Source organism: Acipenser ruthenus, chromosome 24, assembly GCF_902713425.1.
Source record: "Acipenser ruthenus chromosome 24, fAciRut3.2 maternal haplotype, whole genome shotgun sequence".
Classification (NCBI taxonomy): domain Eukaryota; kingdom Metazoa; phylum Chordata; class Actinopteri; order Acipenseriformes; family Acipenseridae; genus Acipenser; species Acipenser ruthenus.
This window is the reverse complement of record NC_081212.1, coordinates 7,326,662-7,354,009: the sequence shown is the minus strand read 5'-3', so window position 1 is coordinate 7,354,009 and position 27,348 is coordinate 7,326,662. Positions and strand designations below refer to the sequence as shown.

At 41.8% G+C, this 27,348-nt stretch overlaps 1 protein-coding gene across 3 annotated transcripts in view; it reads right to left on the bottom strand.

Moving 5' to 3' along the window:
- The window catches only part of LOC117429511 (syntaxin-1A), a 97,258-nt gene that overhangs the window by 50,738 nt on the left and 19,172 nt on the right, over nt 1–27,348 (bottom strand). For all 3 annotated transcript variants that reach the window (XM_058998287.1, XM_058998288.1, XM_058998286.1), the window contains exons 2-3: nt 23,012–23,089; nt 17,006–17,105 (exon numbers count right to left, since the gene is read on the bottom strand). In XM_058998287.1, the coding sequence (XP_058854270.1) occupies nt 17,006–17,105; nt 23,012–23,089 (178 nt within the window). The remainder of the gene's footprint in view (nt 1–17,005; nt 17,106–23,011; nt 23,090–27,348) is intronic.

The window sequence follows — 27,348 nt, the reverse complement described above, 5'->3', positions numbered from 1 at the left end:
ATAGAATGAACCAATTTTGCTTCATAAAGTCAAATGTTAACATATTGAATTACATACTGCTTTGAAGTTTTCCATATACTAAAATATATAAAAAATGTGACATTTCGAAATGTAACATGAAATACTCTACTACTATTATGACTTCAGGTAGACTTTGCCATATCATTTTGCACTTTCTTTGATTATGATGTTAAATAAAATATCTAAATTATGTTTGCACAGTTATGACTCAATCCTAAAATTCTAGGTGATGCAAAACCTTTGCCCATATTTGTACACACGGTATTGGGGCCGTACTGGGAGTGAGATTGTACGTGTGTGTGTGTGTGTATGTGTGTGTGTGTTTACCATCCAGATCTTCAAATACTCGATCATAAACTCTCTGGTAAAGCTAGAAGCAGCTAGGTCAAGTAGACATGACTTCCTCTTGTTCACAAAGCTTCAATGTGTTTTCAAAGTCTGTTTACACTATGCAATGCTCATGAGAGACATCCTCTTTCTCCTGGCAAACACTCCAGAGCTGAGAAATTTAGAAATACTGAAAGAAACCTTGTAAATTCAAGGACAAACATTTCCACTTTATTGGAAATTCATTTTCTAAACGAATCATAAATCAGTGTTTTATAATACTGATTGAAGAGTAGTTTTTTTCATGAACCAAGATGTGTGAAAAGAAAAAAAGAAACATTGTATTAATATGGTATTTCACTGCCAGGGATACATCAATAGCAACCCTAGGCTGAGCAGCTGATAGTGTTCTTTATTTGTGCATCTTCTTCCCAGAAGGGTCCTGGTTCAGCAGCTGGGTCGGGGAGGGACACTGACGTGCCTCTGCAGCTGTTTCCTCTCGGCTCTCATCGACTGGGAGGAATGTTGATTTTCAGGCCCTGTCAACGCTAGGAGATGCTCACATTTCTGGGCTGCTGTCCACATTGCTGTCTCCCTAGCTCCCACAGCATTGCACACACACACACACACACACATCATTTAATCATATTATGATCTCAAAGCCGATGTCAGAAAATTACTGGAATAAAAACCCTAGTGAAGTTAACAATTCTCAACAGGAGCAAAAGCCCCACAAAAAGATAGAAAAGTCTTGATGGACATGCACACTAACACAAGATAAGGACTCCAAGACATTATTTGATTGCAGAAACGTATACATTTATTGACACGTAGACAACTAACTGGATAAAGTGCATCAGTGTAAAATAAACGTAGCAGAATCCATCCCACCCCACTATGTACAGACTGCTTGAAAGTTTGTTCAACTTTAATTCCTTCCATGAATATTATGAACATTCCATCACACAGCACACTGGAGGCTCTAACCAGTTCTGCCACTGGGATTTCTCTTTCCTCCCACCCTTGCACCAGGAATAATCTGTTTGTGTCACTACACCCTTTAAAACCACTTGAACTAATGCATCTGTCATTATTGTTGTAGACAACACTCTATTCTCTTCTTAGAGGTCTATTCCAACTGAGATCTCAATAGATTGCTTTATTTCACACCATGCCAAAAGAATATTCTATTCCTTGCATTGCGGTATATTTCAATACACAAATCTGATTGATTCTATTCCACAGGGTTACTTTTGCATTCCAATAGAGCTGTCAATTTGGTCCACAGAGATCCATTCATCTGATTGGTAGAGAAGGTCCCGCTCCCCTTAAGAGAAACCAATGCCGTTCCTCCACTCACAGCTTAACACAAGGCTCAGCTATCTCACTGCCTGTCAGACCACTTCACACCTCCACACCTAAGTGCTGTCACACGGCTCCCGACCTTCCCTCTGAACAGGCTCTGCACTTCTCAAAGGTCACAGAAGGTGTGTGCAAAAACATCTTTGGGCTTTTAATGTTGCGGTTGGAATGTACTACATATTGTTTTAAGCACATCGCAAGTGTTTTTGACTTCTTTATCCACATATTCCTGGCTATCAATGAACTGGTAATTACACTCCCTATCCTGTGCACTGTCTGAGTAGAAGAAATACTGCCAAGCCTCGGAAATATATGGCGCTCAGGTGTCTCGTCAACTACAGGAGCAATCCCCCAGTTGATCACTGACCCATTACATGTGGGTAAAAATATCAAACCAATCTATAACAAAAACCACATGCAAAGGATGCAGCGAGACACTGACGTGTTCTGTAGGTTCACACGCATTTCGTCAGTCTGCCATATTAGCCATATTTACAGAGTTGCATACATTAGCTCCATGTGTGCTACCAATCTGGTGTCAGCCATAGAAGCAGATTGTGAGAGGCTACAGAAACTGTGATTCCAGCTCCTTTAGTAAAAAAAAACAATGAAGAAAATACACTAATATTATCTCAGTGCTGTCTGGCACCAGAACAAGAGCAGCTAATGCTGACACTGAGCTTTAAATCACAGGTGGGTGTCCAGTTGTCCTGCTTTGTGTAGTGGAGCCAAATTCACCAGGGGCTGGCTTGCTTTCTGTTTTTGTTTTCCTTCCCTTGTAAATGTTTAGCACAGTAAACCTGCACAGTCATTTTGCAGTTTCCTCATGTTTTCCCCTTGGTTATACCATAGTATACCATGTCATGTTTGTTATATGCTTTATCATACCACTCTTTACAATGCTTGCCTGTGCTTTGCCATGCTTTCACTATGCTTTATAGCACTTAATATTAAAGGGTAAACAAGCCAATCAACCCTAAATGCTATGTTGTATAAGCGTCTTTGAATTCTGTCACTTGCTAGATCTTGATTTGCTGCAATACTATTCATTTCCTTTACCTTTCATCACCAAAAGCTGACAGCAATATCCCAGTCCAAAACTATATAAGGAGAACTAGGAAACGAAAGGACATACCACTTCCCCGAAGATTAATATCCCTGTAATCCTAATTTTGTTTTAATCTTGGCTGTGCTGTGGTTCTTATACCCCTTTTACATTGGCACACCTGACCCGTGAGGGCCTGGGACCCCCACGAGTCAGGTGCTTTTACACTGGCAATATACCCAACCCGAGCTGACCCGTACTCTGAATCTGGCTCAGGGCAGAAGCAGGCCGTGGGCAGGGTTATTGACTTTCGTGCATCTTGACTGTTGCATCTGTAACTGTCACAAAGACGGCCAGAGTGGGTGGCGTCAGACCGGAAGCAGGAAGGAATTCAAACACAGACAGACGGTGATGGTGATGAGCTGAGTGCAATGGCTGCACTCAGCGTTTATTAACAAATAAAAGGTTTTAACACAAAACAAAACAGGACACGGCACTTGACGCCAAAATAAACAGACAAACAAAACGGACTACACAGACAAACAAACACGGTGAGCAGATACTCTAACTATTATTATTATTACTATTCTCTTTACCTCCGTCTCCAATCCCGTTCTCCACTCACCGAACACCTAACCCTGACTGACTAAAAATGTGCCTATTTATACTGTTGTGCTGGGATTCAATTACTAATTAATTATTCACTTGAATCCCAGCACGTGAATTAATTCTGTGCAACCCCGTGCTCACATATTACATTTAACCAGCACGTGAAGTGATTTGTGCCCTCCTCGTGCCTACATACAAATCTACACTTTTTAAATATACGTGAAACACAGACCCGTTTATATCCCGTGTACCAATCTATACACCAACATTAACATACGCACGCATACATACACAAAACACACAAATGCACACAGGGGCGGGGCACTTTGCCACATATACCCCCCCTTGTGCGCAGCACACATGGCCTCAACGGCCACCTCCCCCCTTAAAAACCCAGCAGTCCAGGACAAAGTCTCGGGCTGGGAAGGGAGGCTTCAGTGGGCCCTTGGCTGGCAATGCTGTCAGCACCCCTGCCGGTAGTGGCACAGCTGACAGCCTGTTGGTCCCGTCCTGCAGCGAAAAAGCTGCGGGGGCAGGTGGTCCCCCGACCTCCCCCTTCTTCGTAGCCGGCAGCTCCCTCCTGTGGGGCTCCGGCCACAAGAACTCCTGCAGCGAAACTGCTGCTGGGGAAAGTGGTCTCCAGACCTCGTCCCCCTTCTTCGTGGCCGGCAGCTCCCCTTTCTGGGGCTCCGGCCACCGTACTCCCTGCGGAGGTACGGGCAGCAGAGGCAGCTCCTGCTCCTCTGCTCCGGGTGGTGGCGGAGGCAGAGGCAGCTCCAGCTCCTCTGCTCCCGGCGGTGGCGGAGGCAGAGGTAGCTCCAGCTCCTCTGCTCCTGCTGTGGTGGAGGCAGAGGCAGCTCCAGCTCCTCTGCTCCTGGAAGTGGTGGAGGCAGAGGCAGCTCCTGCTCCTCTGCTCCTGGCGGTGGTGGAGGCAGAGGCAGCTCCAGCTCCTCTGCTCCTGGAAGTGGTGGAGGCAGAGGCAGCTCCTGCTCCTCTGCTCCTGGCGGTGGTGGAGGCAGAGGCAGCTCCTGCTCCTCTGCTCCTGGCGGTGGTGGAGGCAGAGGCAGCTCCTGCTCCTCTGCTCCTGGAAGTGGTGGAGGCAGAGGCAGCTCCTGCTCCTCTGCTCCTGGCGGTGGTGGAGGCAGTGGCAGCTCCTGCTCCTCTGCTCCTAGTGGAGGAAGCGGTGGAGGTGGTGGAGGCAGAGGCAGCTCCTCTGCTCCTGGCGGCGCTGGCTCCCTCCGCTGTGGCGGCTGGGCTGGTGCGCGCCGTGCTGCCTTCAGCAGCATGAATAGAGGCTGCTGGGGGACACCAGCCTCCTGCCCCTCTCCCCCCCAAAAATTTCCAGGGGGTTGGGCCTGTAACCCCTCCCCTTCCGGCTCTTGGGGCTGAACCAGCAGGCATTTTCCCTCTGCTGGTGGCTTGGGTCCCAGAGCTGTGGAAGCCCCGACTTGCCTCCCTTTGGGCTGTGGACGCACCGACTCCTCCCTTTTGGGCTGTGGACGCACCGACTCCTCCCTTTTGGGCTGTGGACGCACCGACTCCTCCCTTTTGGGCTGTGGACGCACCGACTCCCCCCTCTTGGGCTGTGGACGTTCGGGCTCCCCCCACTCAGGCGTAGGACGTTCAGGCTCCTCCCACTCAGGCGTAGGACGTTCGGGCTCCTCCCACTCAGGCGTAGGATGTTCGGGCTCCTCCCACTCAGGCGTAGGATGTTCGGGCTCCTCCCACTCAGGCGTAGGACGTTCAGGCTCCTTCCGCTTGGGCACTGGCGAGCTGGCATAGGGGCATCCTGACCAGTCATGTCCCCCTTCCTCACATCGCCCGCACCAGCTCGGTGGCACCTCGGAGCAGTCCCTCCAGCGGTGATCCACCTCTCCGCACCAGGTGCACCAGGGGAACAGGTTCTCTGGCTCCTCTGGCCGCTGTTGCAGTTGTGGTTGGGGCGGTGGGAGCAGCAGTCTACCTCCCCCTGCTGGTGGTGGAGACTGAGGCGACCCCTGCTCCTCCCTCTCCTGATGGACAGGGCAGTGGGCCACGAAGTGCTCACCTCCGCAGATGGGGCATCGTTGGGGTAGCTGTCCGAGGGGGTACCAGGGGCAGTTGGTGCGGGAATGCCCAGGCTCAGCACAGCAGTAACACCCGGGCTGCTGTTCCTCCTCCTCCTCACCTTGGAAGGGGCAGATCGCCACCGTGTGTCCTTGGACCCCACAGGCCATGCACCAGCCTTGGTCCTCGAGGCCCCCGAGGAGGTCCTCCAGGTCCCGGCAGCCGTCTCTCCAGCCTTCCATTTTCCCCTCGGGGTGCACCAACCAGTCCCATATTTCTCGGGACGGTGGGGAACCCGGTGGCAGTGGGGTGGCTACTGCTGGTTGGGGTGACCGCTGCTTCTGCTGCTTCCTGCAGCTCTTTCTCCCCATCCCTCTTCTTGCTCTTACTTTTTTTTTTTTTTTTTTTGTAATCCAGACCCCTCCTGGTCTGACGCTTGGAGGCGCGGCTATCCCACGAAGACACCACGTGTCACAAAGACGGCCAGAGTGGGTGGCGTCAGACCGGAAGCAGGAAGGAATTCAAACACAGACAGACGGTGATGGTGATGAGCTGAGTGCAATGGCTGCACTCAGCGTTTATTAACAAATAAAAGGTTTTAACACAAAACAAAACAGGACACGGCACTTGACGCCAAAATAAACAGACAAACAAAACGGACTACACAGACAAACAAACACGGTGAGCAGATACTCTAACTATTATTATTATTACTATTCTCTTTACCTCCGTCTCCAATCCCGTTCTCCACTCACCGAACACCTAACCCTGACTGACTAAAAATGTGCTATTTATACTGTTGTGCTGGGATTCAATTACTAATTAATTATTCACTTGAATCCCAGCACGTGAATTAATTCTGTGCAACCCCGTGCTCACATATTACATTTAACCAGCACGTGAAGTGATTTGTGCCCTCCTCGTGCCTACATACAAATCTACACTTTTTAAATATACGTGAAACACAGACCCGTTTATATCCCGTGTACCAATCTATACACCAACATTAACATACGCACGCATACATACACAAAACACACAAATGCACACAGGGGCGGGGCACTTTGCCACAGTAACCCTTATTGCTTTTGCCTTTATTTTGTACCTTTAAGTTTCTTTTTTCAGTATATTCTGTCGTTGAAGTTGTCTTTTCACATATTAACAACGCTAAAACTAAAGTATTACGGATTTGTACTGTTTTTTTTTTTGTAGATTCGACTAAATGTGAATCTCCATACATTACCAGTTTGTAATTATTTGATGAGCGAGTCAATGTTTTGATTTAACTTGGGCCCTTCTGTTAAGTATTAAACAGAAATAATAAGACTCCTTTAACTTACGTTAGATAAAGACACATGGCTTTAATGTTGCTTTATAAATAAGTTAATCATAAATAAAATAACACCGAAAACTAAGGACCACCTACAATAATCAACATACTCAAGCATGACTTCATGGTTTTTTTTTATTATCATTATTACTAATTTTAGGCTATAAAGTTTATACTGCATGCAAATGTTTCAACGACAAAGCATGAGGGACTCGGCACCTTCATTACGCGTGACGTCATTCGCTCGGCTCTTCGGTGTAAAAGCAGCTCAAGGTACCCGAGCCGTACCAGGCTGGCTGGACTCGGCACCGGCTCGGCTCGGGTGTGCCAGTGTAAAAGAGGCATTAGAGACTAAGAGACAAGCCTCACCCTCAATAAACCCAGCCAAACATCTCACTCCCCAAATGTGTAGCATAACGATGGCACTGTACTCACCTATACTTGTCTATTCATTTCAAACATCCTCCCCACCACCACTGCATGGCTTATTCTCTTCCCAGACGATAGAACAAGTCTCCTAGGGCAACACAATGGCGCTTATGTGATGATTATCTTACATATTCTTGCCCAGGAGTTCCCCTCTGGCTTGCTGAGAACAACAGCAACAACAACCACAACAACAAAAATTCACATTTCTATAGTGCCTTTCATCACAAGTATCTCTCTCACACACACACACACATACTCACACACACACTAAAAACATACAGAATTTGATAAAAACAGAAATTAAAAAAGAGAAACAAAATGTGGGTTCATTGTAAAATTTGAAAAACTAAGATAAAAGCTAGTTTGTAGAAATCGAAAAATTAAAAGACTAAAAATAAATAAATTACAAAATTGAAATAAAAAATAAATAAATGAAGATAAAGGAGGGGAGGAGTCCCTGCTCCTGACCTCTTAACCGCTGTCATGGTTACAATATAGACCGGTTTGGAATAATAGCTTCTCCTTGACACATTACATGAATCAAGTTTGTAATATTCTTGGTGTGATTCCCTACGCATTTCCTTAATTATTAGCAGTTAAAATAAAATGTAAAGGGTGTATTGTACATTTACTTCCAAGGTTCTCGGCAGTGTATTTCAATTCCTTAGCATTACTAAAAGCCCCGAAGCCTTCTCCCATCAGAAAACACATTAACGTTAAACAGTCAAGTTGATTCATGAGCTCTGGGGTGGGTGGACAGGTCGGGGTGCCGGGGGGGGAGGCTGTAATTGGAAAACGCCAGCGATACATCACACCCCTACTGCATCATATGTAGCATATAAAAGAGATTGAGAATTCAGCAGGTAAGCAGGGAAAATAAACACAATCTTTAATAAGATTATAAAGGAAGCAGTCTGTGAAAATGACATTGTTTCTGATGCTCATATTGATGAGTTTCTTTCACCCCACATCCCCTCGCTGTGTACGCTGCAGTCTTACTGCCTAGGGTTATATTGGAGCTAGAGCTGCAGGTAAAGGGAGGAGGTTTGCTGCCTTCTATTTTAGAGATGAAAAAGCTGTACCACAGGGCTCTATCCTGCCAGTTAATGGCTTCTTTAAATTGAATGTCACTGATTTGCGTGTAAAACTGTCATAGGTCTGTTTGTCAGGTTATAGTTTACGATCCAGTCTTACACTTATTTATCATGTGCCTTGGAGAAGGTCCTGTGTTGGCTGATCTGCATTTAGTTACAGCGTCCCTATTGCATGGAATAGTCTGGACCAGAGTATCCAGGATATGATAAATAACAAAAATGTATCAGCTAAACGGAGAGCAAGGACTAAGATTACATTGATATTCATCTAAACGTTGAGCAAGGACTAAGATTACATTGATATTCATCTAAACGGAGAGCAAGGACTAAGATTACATTGATATTCATCTAAATGCTGAGCAAGGACTAAGATTACATTGATATTCATCTAAATGCTGAGCAAGGACTAAGATTACATTGATATTCATCTAAACGTAGAGCAAGGACTAAGATTACATTGATATTCATCTAAACGTAGAGCAAGGACTAAGATTACATTGATATTCATCTAAACGTAGAGGAAGGACTAAGATTATATTGATATTCATCTAAATGCTGAGCAAGGACTAAGATTACTTTGATATTCATCTAAATGCTGAGCAAGGACTAAGATTACATTGATATTCATCTAAATGGAGAGCAAGGACTAAGATTATATTGATATTCATCTAAACGTAGAGCAAGGACTAAGATTATATTGATATTCATCTAAATGCTGAGCAAGGACTAAGATTACTTTGATATTCATCTAAATGCTGAGCAAGGACTAAGATTACATTGATATTCATCTAAACGGAGAGCAAGGACTAAGATTACATTGATATTCATCTAAACGTAGAGGAAGGACTAAGATTATATTGATATTCATCTAAACGTAGAGCAAGGACTAAGATTACATTGATATTCATCTAAATGCTGAGCAAGGACTAAGATTACATTGACATTCATCTAAACGGAGAGCAAGGACTAAGATTACATTGATATTCATCTAAATGCTGAGCAAGGACTAAGATTACATTGATATTCATCTAAACGGAGAGCAAGGACTAAGATTACATTGATATTCATCTAAACGTAGAGCAAGGACTAAGATTACATTGATATTCATCTAAACAGAGAGCAAGGACTAAGATTACATTGATATTCATCTAAACGGAGAGCAAGGACTAAGATTACATTGATATTCATCTAAACGGAGAGCAAGGACTAAGATTACATTGATATTCATCTAAATGTTGAGCAAGGACTAAGATTACATTGATATTCATCTAAATGTTGAGCAAGGACTAAGATTACATTGATATTCATCTAAACGTAGAGCAAGGACTAAGATTACATTGATATTCATCTAAACGTAGAGCAAGGACTAAGATTACATTGATATTCATCTAAATGCTGAGCAAGGACTAAGATTACATTGACATTCATCTAAACGGAGAGCAAGGACTAAGATTACATTGATATTCATCTAAATGCTGAGCAAGGACTAAGATTACATTGATATTCATCTAAACGGAGAGCAAGGACTAAGATTACATTGATATTCATCTAAACGTAGAGCAAGGACTAAGATTACATTGATATTCATCTAAACAGAGAGCAAGGACTAAGATTACATTGATATTCATCTAAACGGAGAGCAAGGACTAAGATTACATTGATATTCATCTAAACGGAGAGCAAGGACTAAGATTACATTGATATTCATCTAAATGCTGAGCAAGGACTAAGATTACTTTGATATTCATCTAAACGTAGAGCAAGGACTAAGATTACATTGATATTCATCTAAACGTAGAGCAAGGACTAAGATTACATTGATATTCATCTAAATGTTGAGCAAGGACTAAGATTACATTGATATTCATCTAAACGTAGAGCAAGGACTAAGATTACATTGATATTCATCTAAACGTAGAGCAAGGACTAAGATTACATTGATATTCATCTAAACGTAGAGCAAGGACTAAGATTACATTGATATTCATCTAAATGTTGAGCAAGGACTAAGATTACATTGATATTCATCTAAACGTAGAGGAAGGACTAAGATTACATTGATATTCATCTAAACGGAGAGCAAGGACTAAGATTACATTGATATTCATCTAAATGTTGAGCAAGGACTAAGATTACATTGATATTCATCTAAACGTAGAGCAAGGACTAAGATTACATTGATATTCATCTAAACGTAGAGCAAGGACTAAGATTACATTGATATTCATCTAAACGTAGAGCAAGGACTAAGATTACATTGATATTCATCTAAATGTTGAGCAAGGACTAAGATTACATTGATATTCATCTAAACGTAGAGCAAGGACTAAGATTACATTGATATTCATCTAAACGGAGAGCAAGGACTAAGATTACATTGATATTCATCTAAACGTAGAGCAAGGACTAAGATTACATTGATATTCATCTAAATGTTGAGCAAGGACTAAGATTACATTGATATTCATCTAAACGTAGAGCAAGGACTAAGATTACATTGATATTCATCTAAACGTAGAGCAAGGACTAAGATTACATTGATATTCATCTAAACGTAGAGCAAGGACTAAGATTACATTGATATTCATCTAAATGTTGAGCAAGGACTAAGATTACATTGATATTCATCTAAACGTAGAGGAAGGACTAAGATTACATTGATATTCATCTAAACGGAGAGCAAGGACTAAGATTACATTGATATTCATCTAAATGTTGAGCAAGGACTAAGATTACATTGATATTCATCTAAACGTAGAGCAAGGACTAAGATTACATTGATATTCATCTAAACGTAGAGCAAGGACTAAGATTACATTGATATTCATCTAAACGTAGAGCAAGGACTAAGATTACATTGATATTCATCTAAATGTTGAGCAAGGACTAAGATTACATTGATATTCATCTAAACGTTGAGCAAGGACTAAGATTACATTGATATTCATCTAAACGGAGAGCAAGGACTAAGATTACATTGATATTCATGAGTAGGTTCCAAGACCTATGGAAGTGTAAATGTTTTCAATCCTAGACATATAGGATGTTGTTTTTAATGATGCGAAATTACTGCTGTCTGTTTCTTGTATATGAGGCCTTGGTCTCAATGGGTTTATTCGTAGTTAATAAATAAATAAATAAATAAATAAATAAATAAATAAATATCCCATTCCTAAATACACTGGGGTTGTATAAGACAGGTCTCATTTTCATACACAGTATATTCCCAAGCTGGATTGCTCCTCTCAATGGTTACTGAAATCCCCCCCTGCCGATATCTGCATAAAATGTACTTGGTTACTGAATTCATTTTTTTGCAGGTTTTATTCTTGTTATTTAGCTAAAAAGATTTTGTTGAATTTTAATTCTTCTTCTTCTTCTTCTTCTTCTTCTTCTTCTTCTTCTTCTTCTTCTTCTTCTTCTTCTTCTTCTTCTTCTTATTAGCAGTAGTAGTAGTACAGTATTATACCCAAGCATCCTTTACAAAAGTTTCTCACTGTAAAAGCACAGCAAAGTATAATAAAGCACAGTGAAAGCATGGTAAAGCATAGGTAAGTAATAGCGAGGTATGGTAAAACATAGTAATAAACATTGCAAACCAGGGTACACTATGGTAAATGTATAGTGTAACCATGGGAAAACTGCAAAAATACCATGGTAAACTTTTTTTAAGGGATACTGTGCAAATCAGTAGAAGAGTGGACAAGAGCACTGCCCCCCAGTGTGTCAATAACAGTGTGAATGTAACACAGCCTGTCTTCAGCGGGAGGGGCTCAGAGCCTGGTCTCGGGTCCCATCAATCACAGGCCAGCCTCGCATCTCACCGGAGATGGCCTTTAACTATCAGGGCTTAGCAGCTGGCTGAGGGTCGTAAAAATAAGATACTGCCCATTAGCTATAAAGCCAATACTGGATTTCATCGACAAAGCAGCAGTGCCGTGATTCATTGCCCTGCAAGCCTGTTGAAAAGGGTTAAAGCGAGGTCAATGTGCACTCTGTGTGCGTGTGTGTGTGTGCGTGCGTGCGTAAGTGATTGTGTGCATGTGACTGTGCAGGGCTTGTGCAGATGTGCGTACAAGTCTGTATCAGTATGCATAAACTATACCTGCACTGAGACGGCTTGCTTACTAAATGTCTTAGTATCTTGGTACACTGAATATATAATTGTTCCCTCTTTGAATGTACACAAGAGATTTTAACGACCAAGCCATTCCATAACCACAGTGATAACACAAATATTAATCTTACTTCCCTTCCGTTTCTACAGCGGATCAATGGGTTTTAGCAGAGGGAGCTGTCAAGGCTGGTGTCAGGCTCTGTTCCCTTCTTTTTTACCATGCTAGATTTGATGTCATTGGCATCGCAGATAAAAGAGACACTCAAAAGGCTGAGCGATGCAAACCGTAGTTTCAAGCTGCAATACCTCAGCCAGGCTGATTGAAAAACAGCTTAATTAGCTTCAGCGCAGGGCCCTGCTGCAGGTGACCGATAGCCCAGCAAGAACACAGGCAGACCAGGCCAGCGTCTACTGCTTCAATACTGCAGGTCAATGCTAGCAAGGCTCGTCCTCAGACTGTAATGAGAATGGTGTGTTTCTACATTTGATTTTTGCACAGTGGGATCAGACTGAGAAACAGGCATACGCATATGAAGTATTGACTCCAATGCTAAACGTAGTCCAAGCATTTAGCAACCCACGCCCCTTGACGTCCCCCTGCTGCCTGGTGGGGCTGCAGATCTTTTTTTAAACACAGCTGAGATCGTGTTGATCTTTTGATCCACTTGTCCCCGATTGCACTCCGTGAGAACACTGTCCATTTTGCCACTCAACGTTTCCTTAGTTTCCTTAGTTTCTTTAGCACATTGTTTTGAAGCCAGTTTAATTTGGTTTCAGATCCTTGTGTTATACTACTTGGATGCAGCTCATCTGAAACCCAGATGCTTTTGGGCAGACGTTTGAAAACAATGCCATATTGTACGAATCCCTTCAATTGTGTGATAGGATTTAACATTTTTAAAAATTGCATGCGTGCTTAAAAGAGCATCTGCAGCATGAGCAGCAGCAGTGCCCTGCTAGCGGTGTGAATGACAGCAGAGCCAGGCCCAGCACTACGCAAGTAATCTGTCTGCATCCGTAATACACTGGTCGGTGTGACACATTCTCCTCTTGAGTGAATGCATTAGGAATTGTTGTTCGATATGGAGAAGTTTCTTCCTCCTTGTTGTATAAGTTGCTTTGGCAGTAATGACTCCCTATTGATTTCTCACCATGTGTGGATCACTCCCGCTGCTACAGAGCATGCTGCTTTGGAGCGCATTCCTTTTTTTTTAAATCAATTGTTCTATTAAATTTTCATGACAACACATCAATAGTATACGGCATGAATCCATAAGAATGCAGCACAGCTGATACAAACAAGCTTTTATAAAAGTCTAGATTACATACATCACCCTACAGAATTAACTCATTTTGCTTCATAAATTCAAATGAAACCTGCTGAATAATGTTACGTTAACATGTTGAATTACTTGGAAACTGTGTTTTCTGAAAGGAGGATCCTCCCTCTCATCACATACGTAATCAGACTGTTTCATCAATCAGCATCCTCCTGCACAAAGGGTGATGAAAACTTTTGGCCATAGCTGTACATAGGAGTCCAACAACATTTCACTGGTATTCATAAAACTCCATAAACAACTTTTTTGGCTAAATGGGGTTAAATATAATTGATAGACACAGTTCAGTTATAGTTAATAGTGACTGAATAAGCTAAGATCAAGACTTAAACCAGCCTTTCTCTTGTTTAATCTACTTTATTTGTTTTAGCTGCATCGACACATTAGAAACAGGCTTAATTGCATGTAAAGAGATCCCAGGGAGATTTTCTTCCTGAACGCGCGGGAGCACAAATTACCTCTCAGGACTCAGCAAGCACATGTAAGAACTTATAATTGCAATCAAAATGTCTACATGTCTCCTGTGAAATGTTAATGACTTGCTTGACTCTCGGGTTGCAACAACAAACAGTGCACAAGAAACTACTTACGACAAGCAGCAAACTGATTAGAGATGGGAGCCAAACACAAGCATCTAGTAAAGCCATGAATGCAGCATGGTACACCAGTTGACATGACCATACTGTACTGTGTGTATTGAAAGCTGCTTGTTGTCTCCCAGGCCCACCACTGAAAAGAAAGATGAAGGCTTAAAAAAAAAAAGCTCTCATAGGAAGCACAAGGTCAGCTGTGAAATGAATGTGTGACTTTACTGTTAAAACTTCATCAAGCAGGCAGAGGTTTGGTTACAATGAGAGATCGCTGTTCAAATATTTGTCAGCCCCCTTCACTTGGGAAGCAGTCAGACGGAGATTGCAGTGATTCATACCCGAGTGTATCGCTCTGCAGACACATTACTGATACTTAAGTGGAACACTGTGCAAGGATTTGTCATGGGAATAATAGGTCAAATACTTCCTGAAAATGACTAATAAATGAATGTAGTCATTCTTACCGGTAATACAGAGCAATATCATTAGCCAAGAACTCCATCTCCCTGTAGCCTTTGAAACTCTGATTCCAATCGCTGTGTCTCCCACGAGGTATGTGATTACATGACTCTCTAATAACTGCATTTGGGTCTTGTGAATTTACTTGCACAGTAATACTTTATGACTTCACCCTTACAAGTCTACACTGTACAGAACCGTTCCATTTTTACACGAGCCATTTGTCTACAGCTATGGCCAAAAGTTTTGCATGACCTAGAATTTTAGGATTGAGATATCAATTTAAAAAAAAAAAACTATATGAACATAATTAAGATATTTTATTTAACATCATGTAATCAAAGAAACTACAAAATGAGATCGCAAAAGTCTACCAGAAGCCATAATAGTTGTACAGTATTTCATGTTAGATTTTGAAATGTCACATTTTTCAATTTTTGGCAGTTTTTCGTGAAGTACATGGAAAACTACAAAGTGGTATGTAATACAATATGTTAACATAACATTATTCAGTAGGTTTCATTCGAATTAATGAAGCAAAATGAGTTAATTCTATAGTGTGATGCAAAACCTTTGGCCATAGCTGTATGTCTATGTGATATATTGGTTACAGCATTTCTTTAGTAAATTTCTGTGCCTAATTGTTTTTGCTGGGTTAATTAAAACCACAAAAAAAATCATTGATTTTCTTGTGCAGCAATGGCATAAATGACCTCAGGGTCATTTTATAATCAATTCTTTCTTTTACAGCTGGACAACAGAGTTTGTTGAACAGACAACATTACCAGATCATAGAGCTCTAATCAGCATCACCTTGAAGAAAGGGGTCATTTAAGTTCATACCCCATAGAAGCCAAGAAGCAAAGGTCACAGGTCAGTTTAACATGATATACACAGGGGATGGGAACATCTGCCAGAACACTGTCAATATGGTATAGGAGCACAATATCATATTAGTAGGGCACTGATTCATGCAATTACTTTAAATGGTTCTGGAGGCATATGTTTCCATCTCTCCAGCCAAGTCTGTTCTCCTGAATGGTACATTCCTTTAGATACCAAATATGTGCATACAAATACTGTACAATTACTGAGAATACAAAAAGCAAACAATTCAGAATAAAACAAAAACGATTCCTCAAGTGCAGTGTGTGCTTGTGTCCAATCCATTTTGGTACCCACCAAGGGAGAAATTCACAAAACCATTCAAACTCCAAAGTGTCATGAGCACTATTTGTTTTGGTTTTTTTTTCAAAACAGGATTTGAATTCAAGGGCTCTTGTGTAGTGTAAGTAATGCACTTCTAGTTGATTTCTTTCACAAATCCAGGGAGAATGCACATGCAGACAGCATGCTTTGATCACTAATTAACAGCCTCCACAGGTTTCTCATACCCTCCAGCACTGGGGTCTGCTACTGCAAACCACACAACCCATTTCATTGCACACCAGGGAGGAACGGCCATGGCTTTCAAAATACTGACCCATAATTCATAATAAAGTTAGACGACTACAGCACACACATACACAGGCTTCAAACGCTGCTGGAAAATGTACATTACAATAAAACATTTCCTGAAAACAAATCTGCCGCAGCGCTGTAGAAGGATATACTGTACAGAGATGGAGCCACTTCACAACCCTTCGTTTGTACCTTTTCATTAATGAAATCAGTTGACCTTTTACAACTGTTTTGAGAAGGTTATACGTTTTTAAAGAACTGTTTAATTGAAGAGAATGTTTATAATCACTCTTCAAAAAACAGACCCTAAAGTTTGGTGGATAGGGCCCGTTTCATGTTTTGCAAATGAAATGCCAAACTGAAACATATTATATGTGGCAACAACAGAAACACTGTTTCCAAGTAAAAAGTAAAATCATGTAAATGGGTAATGTTGTCAGGGACAAGAGGTAAAACTACAAGCACACACCAAACAATTATTCTGCTAGACGACTATTCGTAGCACAGCATGTCTTCAAACAGACTCTGTGCTTCCTAGTTGCCATCTGTTCATCTATTCCTTTGATTAAAAAAATGTATTTCTCATTCTAGACTGAATCAACCACTGCTCAAACCTGAACGCGTGTGATTTCATTTGCAATTACAAAAACAAGACTGTACCAGTTTCGAAGCGTGTGCTGTCTTTTATAAACGGATCTAGGTGTGACTGATCTAAAATACCTTGTGCTGTTAGAGTTATGATTTGTGTTTTAGTGACAGAATCGTTGGCTCTTACTTTCGTCAGGATTGGGGGCTGCAAGAATGGCGCTGTGCTTCCTCTTCACCTCCTCCACCTTCTCGTAAAGCGCTTCGATGAACCCGCGGATCTCCTCCACCTGAGCGGGAACAAGAGAGAGAGAGAGAGAGGTGAGCTTCCTGTGTACCGCAGGGCAAAGACGATGGCCAGCCAGCTGGCATTCTCCAAACAAGCTCCGACTTACACATACAGACAGCTACTGAGATCTATGGAGAAAAATGATTACATTTCAATATTTGGGTAGCAGAAGCAATATTGGTATGGAATCATATCAATAATATCTATGGCAGGCAGCTGGCACTGAAGAGCAGTACCTGAACTCACATGAATGCACCTCAACACTTACTGTTCAATAAAAACAACTCAGAATGATTGCAAAGACCAGAGAAAGGCAAGGGGACAGCAATGAAAAAGAAGAAAACACTACTTACTCTTTCAAAGGGATTTTACAGCTGTATACTTGTTTCTTTATAGGAGTTATAATCAAGGGTATAAGCCTGCTTCTCTGTTTGTTCACTTTAATTCAGGATACTGGAAGTGGTGTCTTTAATATTGTCTGGTACACACATGATATTAACAGCATGGGCTCCAGAATGAACATGCATACTGCTTTTAAAACCACATGAGCCAACAATTAGAGATCTCATCTTCAATTAGAAATGTTCAGACTTTTCCTGCTGGCATGCTGTGTTTTTCCTGTCCCATCTATTCAGCTTATTAGGCTTTCTATCTAGTTTTAATTAGCCAGCACTTCCTTGATTGACCAGTGATTGCATCTGTGTTGTTTTAATACAGTTGCAATCTGAGCCTTTCTAATCACTGAGATAGAGTCTTATTAGATTCTTATTTGGTAATCTTATTAGATTCCCAGAGCCAGGGAATTAGCCTCTTTGAGCAGATGCACATATTGTAGTGGAATTGCGCATTATTGCTACGGAATATGTAAGTAGGGAGCCGAAATGCTGCCAAAATGCTCCTGGCAGATCCCTTCGGTAATATTCTGCAAGATGTTATAAATGTAGAATGTTTTCTTAACCACTGATCAGTTCCTTTTTGTAAAAACAGTAGTTATAATAACTGCATTTTCCGGTAGCGTTGATTCCAATGTTACGTCCTGCTCTGTGTAAGTGTTAAAATAAAACCATATTAACCATAAAACACATCCGATTCACACAGCAGAAGCTTGATATTCAAGACTGCGGATTAAATGATGCAAGCACAAATTCAGATATGTTTCAAAGAGTGCAATTAAAACTAAATCAATGCTATTGAAGCAATCCTTTAAAATATACAGTAGAGTTTTGCCATCTGCTTTCAATGAGAGACAATATGGTATAGGAACACAATCTCATAGGAGGGCAATGATTAATGCAATTAGTTTACATTGTTCTGGAGGGACATGTGGCTGTAATGGAGCAACCAAAACTACTCAAGCTATCTGAGCCTGCCAAACTCATTTCACTTTTTGACCAGAGCTGGATTTGAACCCAGGCCTCCAGAGATCAAAGGCTAGTAGTCACATGCGTATGCACTTCACTCTCTTTCTGTCAGTGTTAGGCACCTGCTGATGACTTACTGGGCTTCATCAACTGTTGCTTGATACAAGTAATACAATGATCAGTTACTGGTTTGACAGCTGAATTTAAAGGATCGCTGAGGAGTGTATTTCACTCTAATAAAACCTCCAGCAGCAGCCACTCGCTGTGTCCGGTTTCACCGTCTAGTGATAAAGAGTGTCCTCAGTGGGGACAGGTGTGATTAGCAGGAGGCACTTTCACTGCACGGTCCTGAATCATCACTGCTACTACCTTCCTGTCTGAAGAGGCCCCCACCGCTACATCCTGAACCCGCTCTCTTCAAACACACATCCGCTGGATTTCCTTCATGCTTGGTGCACCACTGCAGGTATTCCCATGTTATCAAGACTATCCCCTACTGTTCTACCACCTGGTAAATGCATTACACAGTATTCACTCCCTGGGTGAAATATGAGCCCCTCGCTTTCTGAACTTGCTTTCCTCCCAGGAGTTTGCATGCCCTTTTGTCCAACACTTCCTCAGCTCAGTTCTGAATTCCAGAGGTAGTGAAGATCGTGGGTAAGGTTTAGTAGTACCGAATCCGGGTTGAAGGCAAATTTGTGGATGTGGAGGTGTGGCAATGTGCCCCGTCCCTGTGTGCATTTGTGTGTTGCGTGCGTGTGTTAATGTTGGTGTATAGTCATTGGTACACGGGATATGAACGGGTCTGTGTTTCACGTGTATTTAAAAAGTGTATATTTGTATTTAGGCACGGGATTGCACATCACGCACGTGCATTTAAAATATAATATGTGAACACGGGGTTTCACGTAATGAATTCACGTGCTGGGATTCAAGTGAATAATTAATTAGTAATTGAATCCCAGCACAAACAGTATAAATAGATGCACGTTTAGTCACTCGTGGTTAGGTGTTCGGTGAGTGGAGAACGGGATTGGAGACGGAGGTGAAGTAAAATAATAATAATAGTAAAAGTAATAGTTAACGTGTTTTCACTCACCGTGTTTGTTTGTCTGTCTGTCCTGCACCGTCTGTTTAGCGTTTAGTCGTTTTGTATGTCTGTTTATTTTGGCGCAAGTGCTGTGTCCTGTTTTGTATTCTGTTGTTTCAAACCTTTTATTTTCTGTGCTGTTTTATTAAATGCTGAGCGAAACCATTCGCTCAGCTCCACCAAAATCCAAGTCTCTGTCGTTTGTGTTCCTGTTTCTGGTCTGACGCCACCCACTCCGGCCGTCTTTGTGACAGGAGGATATTATTGAGATTACGTGTCCATAAAAATAAAGCATTTTGTTATTACTGCTTTATCTCTTATGCACTCCAGGTTTTGTATGCTCCTGTAAGTGTTTCTGAAAAAGCACTAGGGTTGGCCACAAAACACATTACTTAGCGTTGCTGCCTGCTGCATAACGTATTCCTGCAATATCCTTTTCAAAATACTCGCGATTGTACACCCTGCAACCTGTTAATTCACAATGTAATGGGCAAAGGCAGAAAGAGGACAACTACAATGGTATATGTATGAGCCATTGGTTGGATGCTATGACAGGAGTAACATTTTGACATGTCAAAAATGACATGAACAAGTATTCACTGCTGGTAACCCATTGCAGTACCACTGTGCAATGTTTGTAGCAAATCCATTGTGTTTCCCTTGCTGGTAATGCTGTGGTCTCATAATGGCTCTGCTCTGGTTTTCTTCAGATGCAATACACTGGTATTATAATGGAACCCCAATAGTATGTTTCCCTGTTAGGTAAGACCACAGCTTGCCTACAACAGGCTTCGATGCAGTAGGAAACCCTGCCTCTGTGAGCCCCCCGGCTCAGCTCACGCCTCTCTGTTAGAAAATAGTTCTCCACATCTCTCCTGCTGCTTTTCTCTTAAGCAGTTCCTGTCAGGAAGGATGAAGGTTGTCTGGTTTAATTGTAGAATCGTTTAATAATTCAAGGCTTGTCTGGAAGGCAGCTGCATGGTCTGCTTTGAAAAGCCTCAAACGCTCCGCCGAGCTGCGCTGGGACCTGCAGGGAAGAGCTTGATCAGTTCAGGCATGGGCTCTGTCAGACTCTCCTCCCAGAGCAAGCGCTTTGCAGCTATCTCAGGGAGTGTCATGTGCAAGGGTTAACGACAAGGCTTTCAAATGAGTTCACCTCCTTTAGCACTGGCAGCGCTATCACCGCTCCCATTGTCTTGTGCTGAAGATCTTTTCATTCCCTGCTTGTTTTTTTATGCAGGTTTTTAAATACAAGGCTGTAGATTAAGGGACTAAACTGCTTCTGAACTGTGTTTACGCATGAGGAAGCAGCAGGTTAAGCAATCTAAATCAATCTAAAGCTGAATACTCATTATTTGTACTTCTTGAAACATGAGGAAGGTCAGCTTATCCTGTCTGAAATCAACATGTTATGAATGGATTTACTGAATACCTGCCCATAAATACTTCTTAAAGAAAAGTATGAATATTCTGTACACCCCTAAATGCAAAATAAATGAAAAAATGTAAAATAAAGAATTCTTGAAAAATATCAAGTTTACTGCACTGTGTTTACTTTTCGTTCTACACAGCTGAAGAAGGGCTTTTGACCGAAACATCCTGAAATATTTTTTTATCATTTAAACCTTATGTGTACATCCACAAAAATAATGCATTTATATATAAAGTAGCTAAGCTGATAATATCAGTTCTTTATTTGTTTACATTTCTGTTTTGCTTCCCTGAGCTACAGTGCAGCTTGCAGTCAGACACATTTATAACCACCTCCTGCTGCAGGTAGGAGCAAGAGAATGCCTGTCGGTGCCAACATGTGACACAGAGGAAATATTTCAAGGATGGAAGAAGCCTTGAGGAAATGGAAAGAAAAACAACTGGTAAGCCAACAAAGTCTGATTTCTGGTAAAGTACAGTTTACACAAAAGTGAGCTGTGGAAGGATGTAGTAACCTGTCACATTTTACTACACATCAACATCATTTTGGGACATTGCAGTTTTACGATATTAAATTACCAAAGCCGGCATCCTGCAGTGTGTCCCCGAATTATATTCCTGGTAGTTGTAATTGTACTTGTAGTAGTGCAGCGAGCTGCTGTCCTCGTGCTTGCTTTAGCCCGTTCCTGTAATGACTGACCTTGTGGTGCCAGGCCAGTAAAGACAACACACCCCTCCTCTCCTCCCTCCCACTGTATGTATACAGCTAACATGCAAATCACAATGTCTGTCACATTCTACAGACCGAATCTCACAGATAATGGCACGCATTGGCTGAGAGTGCTGCAGCTCCTGCAAACAGGCTTCACAGTGTCCAGCAGTGCGGGGGTGTGCACAAGCCTACATGCATGAACACACACACACACACTCAATCACAAGCACACACATCTACACACACACACACTCAATCACAAGCACGCGTATCTACACACACACACTCACTCAATCACAAGCACACACATCTACACACACACACATACACACTCAATCACAAGCACGCGTATCTACACACAAACACACACACACTCAATCACAAGCATGCGTAGCTACACACACACACACTCAATCACAAGCACACACATCTACACACACACACACACACACTCAATCACAAGCACGCGTATCTACACACACACACACACTCAATCACAAGCATGCGTAGCTACACACACACACACTCAATCACAAGCACGCGTATCTACACACACACACACACTCAATCACAAGCACGCGTATCTACACACACACACACACTCAATCACAAGCACACACATCTACACACACACACACACTCAATCACAAGCACACACATCTACACACACACACACACACACTCAATCACAAGCACACACATCTACACACACACACACTCAATCACAAGCACGCACATCTACACACACACACACACTCAATCACAAGCACACACATCTACACACACACACACACTCAATCACAAGCACGCGTATCTACACACAAACACACACACACTCAATCACAAGCACATGTATCTAGATAATGTTACTGGCTCACAGGTGGAAGTCTTATTGTCTGAATTAACCAAAAACGATTCTCTCAATACAGCAACGAGTCAGTTTAACATGAATACTTTATATACATCAACATCGGCACACAATACAGAAAAGGGTTTATTTTGTAATTGTTCTCCATCACAGTTTTGGTATCCTCTTGGTCATTCTAACACACACAATTCACGCATTCAACACACACACCCTGCTAGTAAGATATATCACTGCAAGAGATTACAAGACACATGAAGAGTACACATTGCCAACCTCCATATATCAAACCCAAATAAGAAACGTGTTCTTATCAGTAAGTTTCCACAAGCTTGTCTTTACATTGAATTCAGGGAAACACACAGGCAAAACACAGCAAAAAGTTACAAAAACAACGCCTTTTCTTTCAACAATGAGGTTTGTGGCTGGGTGTGACGTGACCTCTCACCTGCTCGAAGAACTCGTCCATGAAGCGGTCACGGTCCACAGCGACAGTGACCTCATCATCCTCTTCATTGTCCTTCACCTGTCAGCACAAACAGAGCTGGAGTTAGTATGCGACGGACCTGACACATTGCACTTACACAGGGATATTTATCATTTTGTAAATAAATGGGGTGTTTGGCTTTTGTGGTTTTTTTTTAATTTACACTTTAGAGTAAAACAATGGACAATCCAGCTGCTGTGCACTAGGTAATAGTTTAGGCAACTTATTCTGCCAGCTGTGGAAGCAACATTCACTAATCCAAAGTGACCTCTGATCCAAACCATCGATCAGGCTGACAGCATCTTCAGAAACCAAACCTGAACATCGTCATGCTGTGAGCAAGGAGTGCTGCTTGTTTGTCTGTTTGTTTTAAGTACCTAGTTGGAATGTCTTATTAAATTGATAAGCCGGTAGCACTCAGACCCAATTCTGTGGTTAATATAATTGGGTTTTGCTCCATGGTTACCTGGGTCTCTTCCAGCAAGCAACCAATTAGAGACGGGAGTGGGAGTTATTGCTGGTTGCACTTCTGACCAGTTCATTTCGCAGGGACTTAATTGCTCAGATTGCTGGTGTGTGATCATTTTTGCAACACATCTCATGCAATATTCATGATCCCCACTGCATGTTTGAAAATGCATTTTAACAGTTGACACTTTTCAACTATATAAACACATCCCTTATATAAGTACATAGTCATTTTGCGGTTTTCCCATGTTTTTCCAATTGTCTTTCTATGCAATTACCATAGTTTACCATGATTGGCCATGTTTTTTTAATATGCATTACCATACCTCTCTGGGCTTTACAATGCTTACCTATTCTTTCACTGTGCTTTATTACACTTACTTTGGGATCTTAGAGTACCTGAGTGCTACTGCATAGGCAGGCAGCATGCTTCCCACAGATTGCATTCTCTGTTCTCTCATACAGAGAGCGAACAGCAATACAGTATTAATGTTCCACCTCCCACCGTGGAGATTGCATTCCCTTTGCAGTGACACAGCACTGTCTCCTGGAATTGCTTCAGTGTGTAAGCGCCCACATTAACGAGTCATTACCCACAGTGACTGCGCTCCCACTGCTCGGCTAGAGAGCCAACTGCCAACCTACTACATCGTAATGTGTAACCAGCAGACCCATTCCACTGAGACAAGTGCCCGTTTTCAGTGTACACTGCAGCCAGTTATAAAATTGTGTTTTAAGTGATTTCCCCCCAAGGATCACAACCAGCAAGGGAACAAGAACATGTAATGTAGGTATTCAAATGACAAACTACGCAAATACCGACGGTTCAGTATCAACAACATGGCTGGGTAATACCATCACCGCTCTCAGTGTAACGAAGTGTCTCCAATCCTCTGTCCTAAGTCTGTCTCCACTTACTTTCCAACTGCGTCCTCTCAGTAGTGGGGTAAAACGGGCAACAAATGTCCAACCCGCAAGCACCACAAACCAGCGGGCGGTTGAATACCTGCAGCAATGCTTGTAAGATGTGTTCGGGGGTACAGAGCTTGTTTGTTGAGTCAAACATCAATTACTGCCAGTAAAACAGATATGCGCTGGCTATTAACTGGCTGCACTTTCTATCTGAAATCAATATTGAATTCATTACCACAACAAACAAGCAGTCCTCTGGGTGCAAAGAAGACAGTGATTGAAAATGGGTGGGGGAGAGGATAAAAAGATACAAATTACAAAATTGAAACATGTCTCATCAGTGGTGGTAGCTTCCATGTGCCTCCGCCTGCCCATCTTTCTGTATGGTGAATGTGTTCTTTCACAAGACACTATAAGCACCCTGCACACACTGCTGGTTACTAATGGAAACACAGCCCAGCATGCTGTAAACCAGGCTGCCCTGACCTGCATGGCGGGTGCATTCATCCACGTGCTGCTGCAGCCACGGCCTGGTAGGATCAAGTGCAGTTGATGAGATAAAGAAAGTAAGCAAGAAGCTTAGAGCAGCCTATACCTGCAATCAGCTTTACTTTACTATAGCCATGCCAGCGAGAGCCTGCTCGCAATTATCAGACTCCCACTTTGTGCACCACCCTCCAACAAGTACTGGGACAGACATGCACCATGAGGGCTGGGGGGGAGGCGTTTATTGACCATTTAGCGGCTCATATATCTTGGCATCTCTGAATAGACAATCACCCCCTCTTCAAATGCAAGTGTAGGGGTGTCACACACCGGTTAAATATTATCACAGTTAAATATAGCAGCATCTTTCCATTCCATTAAAACTCACGTCAAAATGAATTCACTTTGTTTGTTTAATAGAAACGTATTACAACGCACAGCAATTGCTGAACTACAGTAAGTTGATAGGGCTTTGTTTAATTAGGTTAGCTTTTTCAAGCTTGTTTTCAATTATCAAAGGGGCGAAGGTATTTAATGTGTGAAATATCTAACAGCTTTGATCATTTTTGGCATGCAATGTATCTGTATCCACATTTCAACTAATTAAAAGCAACTGCATTACAGTTCGGGCAGGAGTGATGTATTTAATGTGTCTCAAGCAATGCTGCCAAGCTGCAGCGCCCAGCTGTTATGCTATGATGTCCGAGCCCAGCTAGTTTTCCTTTTAAATTACAAAGTCATTCCTTTACAAAAAGGTTCAACTAAGGCAGACAAAAACATTTTGGCTGAATGCCTTTATCAGCGTCGGATGTAAAACCTGCTGAAATATTTTAATACAAGCCCTTCTGATTTAAAACACTGACACCCACACCTTGGAAAAGTTTATTCAAATGTCACTGTAGAACAGGGAAAGGGTGGAACTTTTCCATTTAATTTCCCAAATGTTAAGCTTTAGAATCAATGACGTTAAAATGTTCAGACCAAATTTTTAACACTTGGCTGACCTTTTAAACTCTAAACTATTATCACTCTTAGTTTTACTATTGAATACCAGCTGCCACTTCAAGCAAGACATGCGACTGATCATTCTCATTGAACAATGAACAGCCAGTGCGGGTGAGTGTTTGCAAGGCTTAGGGGGATTGCACAGTTCCTAAATCCATATGCAACTCTCCTATATCATCATGACGGCGCATACACATTTTCAATTCAACACTTCACACCAGTTATAACAAGTCTTTGTACAAATATCAAAAAAACAAACATGCCTATCAAACAGGAAAATGTATAAAAACAGTAGATTTGCCCTTATAAAAGTTTTCCATAGTAAAGGCATAACATAGTGTGATAAAGAATACAGAAAGCATGGTAAAGCATTCAGATATGGCCAAAAGTTTTGCATCACCATATAGAATTAACTAATTTTGTTTAATATGGTCGAGTGAAACCTGCTGAATAATGTTACGTTAACATATTGAATTTCATACCTCTTTGTGGTTTTCCATATACTTAACAAAACTACTGAAAAAATCTGAAATACTGTACGACTATAATGGCTTCCGGTAGACCTTTGCGATCTCCTTTTGTAGTTTCTTTGATTACATGAGGTTAAATAAAATATCTAAATTTTATTCATATAGTTTTTTTTTAATTATGTCTCAATCCAATATCCGAAAAGGGCATCCAGCAAAGTGTAGGAGCTGCAAGTCAGCACTAACTGGCTGCTATCAGCCAGTGCACTCATGAAATAAACTTTGAAATGTATGGGCAATAAAAGCCCTTCTAGGGACTAGCAGTGCAGCCAGTGGCTTTCCCTGCCTACACCCCCACCAGCACGCTTGCTTTTTATTGTGCAACAGGGATCCCAATCACTGAAGTGCGGTCCTGCCCGACACGGTGTGCTGATCGATTCATGCTGTGATCCTCTTTACTGTAATGCATTGATTTCCACCTGAGAAGCTCTGAATCTGCACTCTCCATTGTGAGAAAATGCAAACAGTGTTAAGGATTCAGTTCCTTTGTGAAAGATGAGATACAATGATGTACATCACAGCTGTACAACCTTTTTGAGTTTATGAAAGAGCCGTACATGAAGAATTTGATAAAATGAAGAAGAAAAAAAAAACCCACAGAAACCTAAAATGCATTTTAGTTTAGTAACATGAAAAAGATAACTAAATATTAGAAGAGAAATTGAACAGATTAAAAAAAAAAATATCAAGTTGAACCAGACTATGCTGGGGTAAATTTCAGTGCGTTCTAACCTTGACTATGCATTCTTTACAAACCCAGTAACAGCCTTCAATGGGACTGTTCACCTCGAAATCCAAAAGCCATATTGTGGAGCTCAATCATCATGCTTCAAGAAGCTCATCAGTACTTTTAAACCCTGAGGAATTTATGCAGGTTTCACAGGTTTTATATCCAGGGTA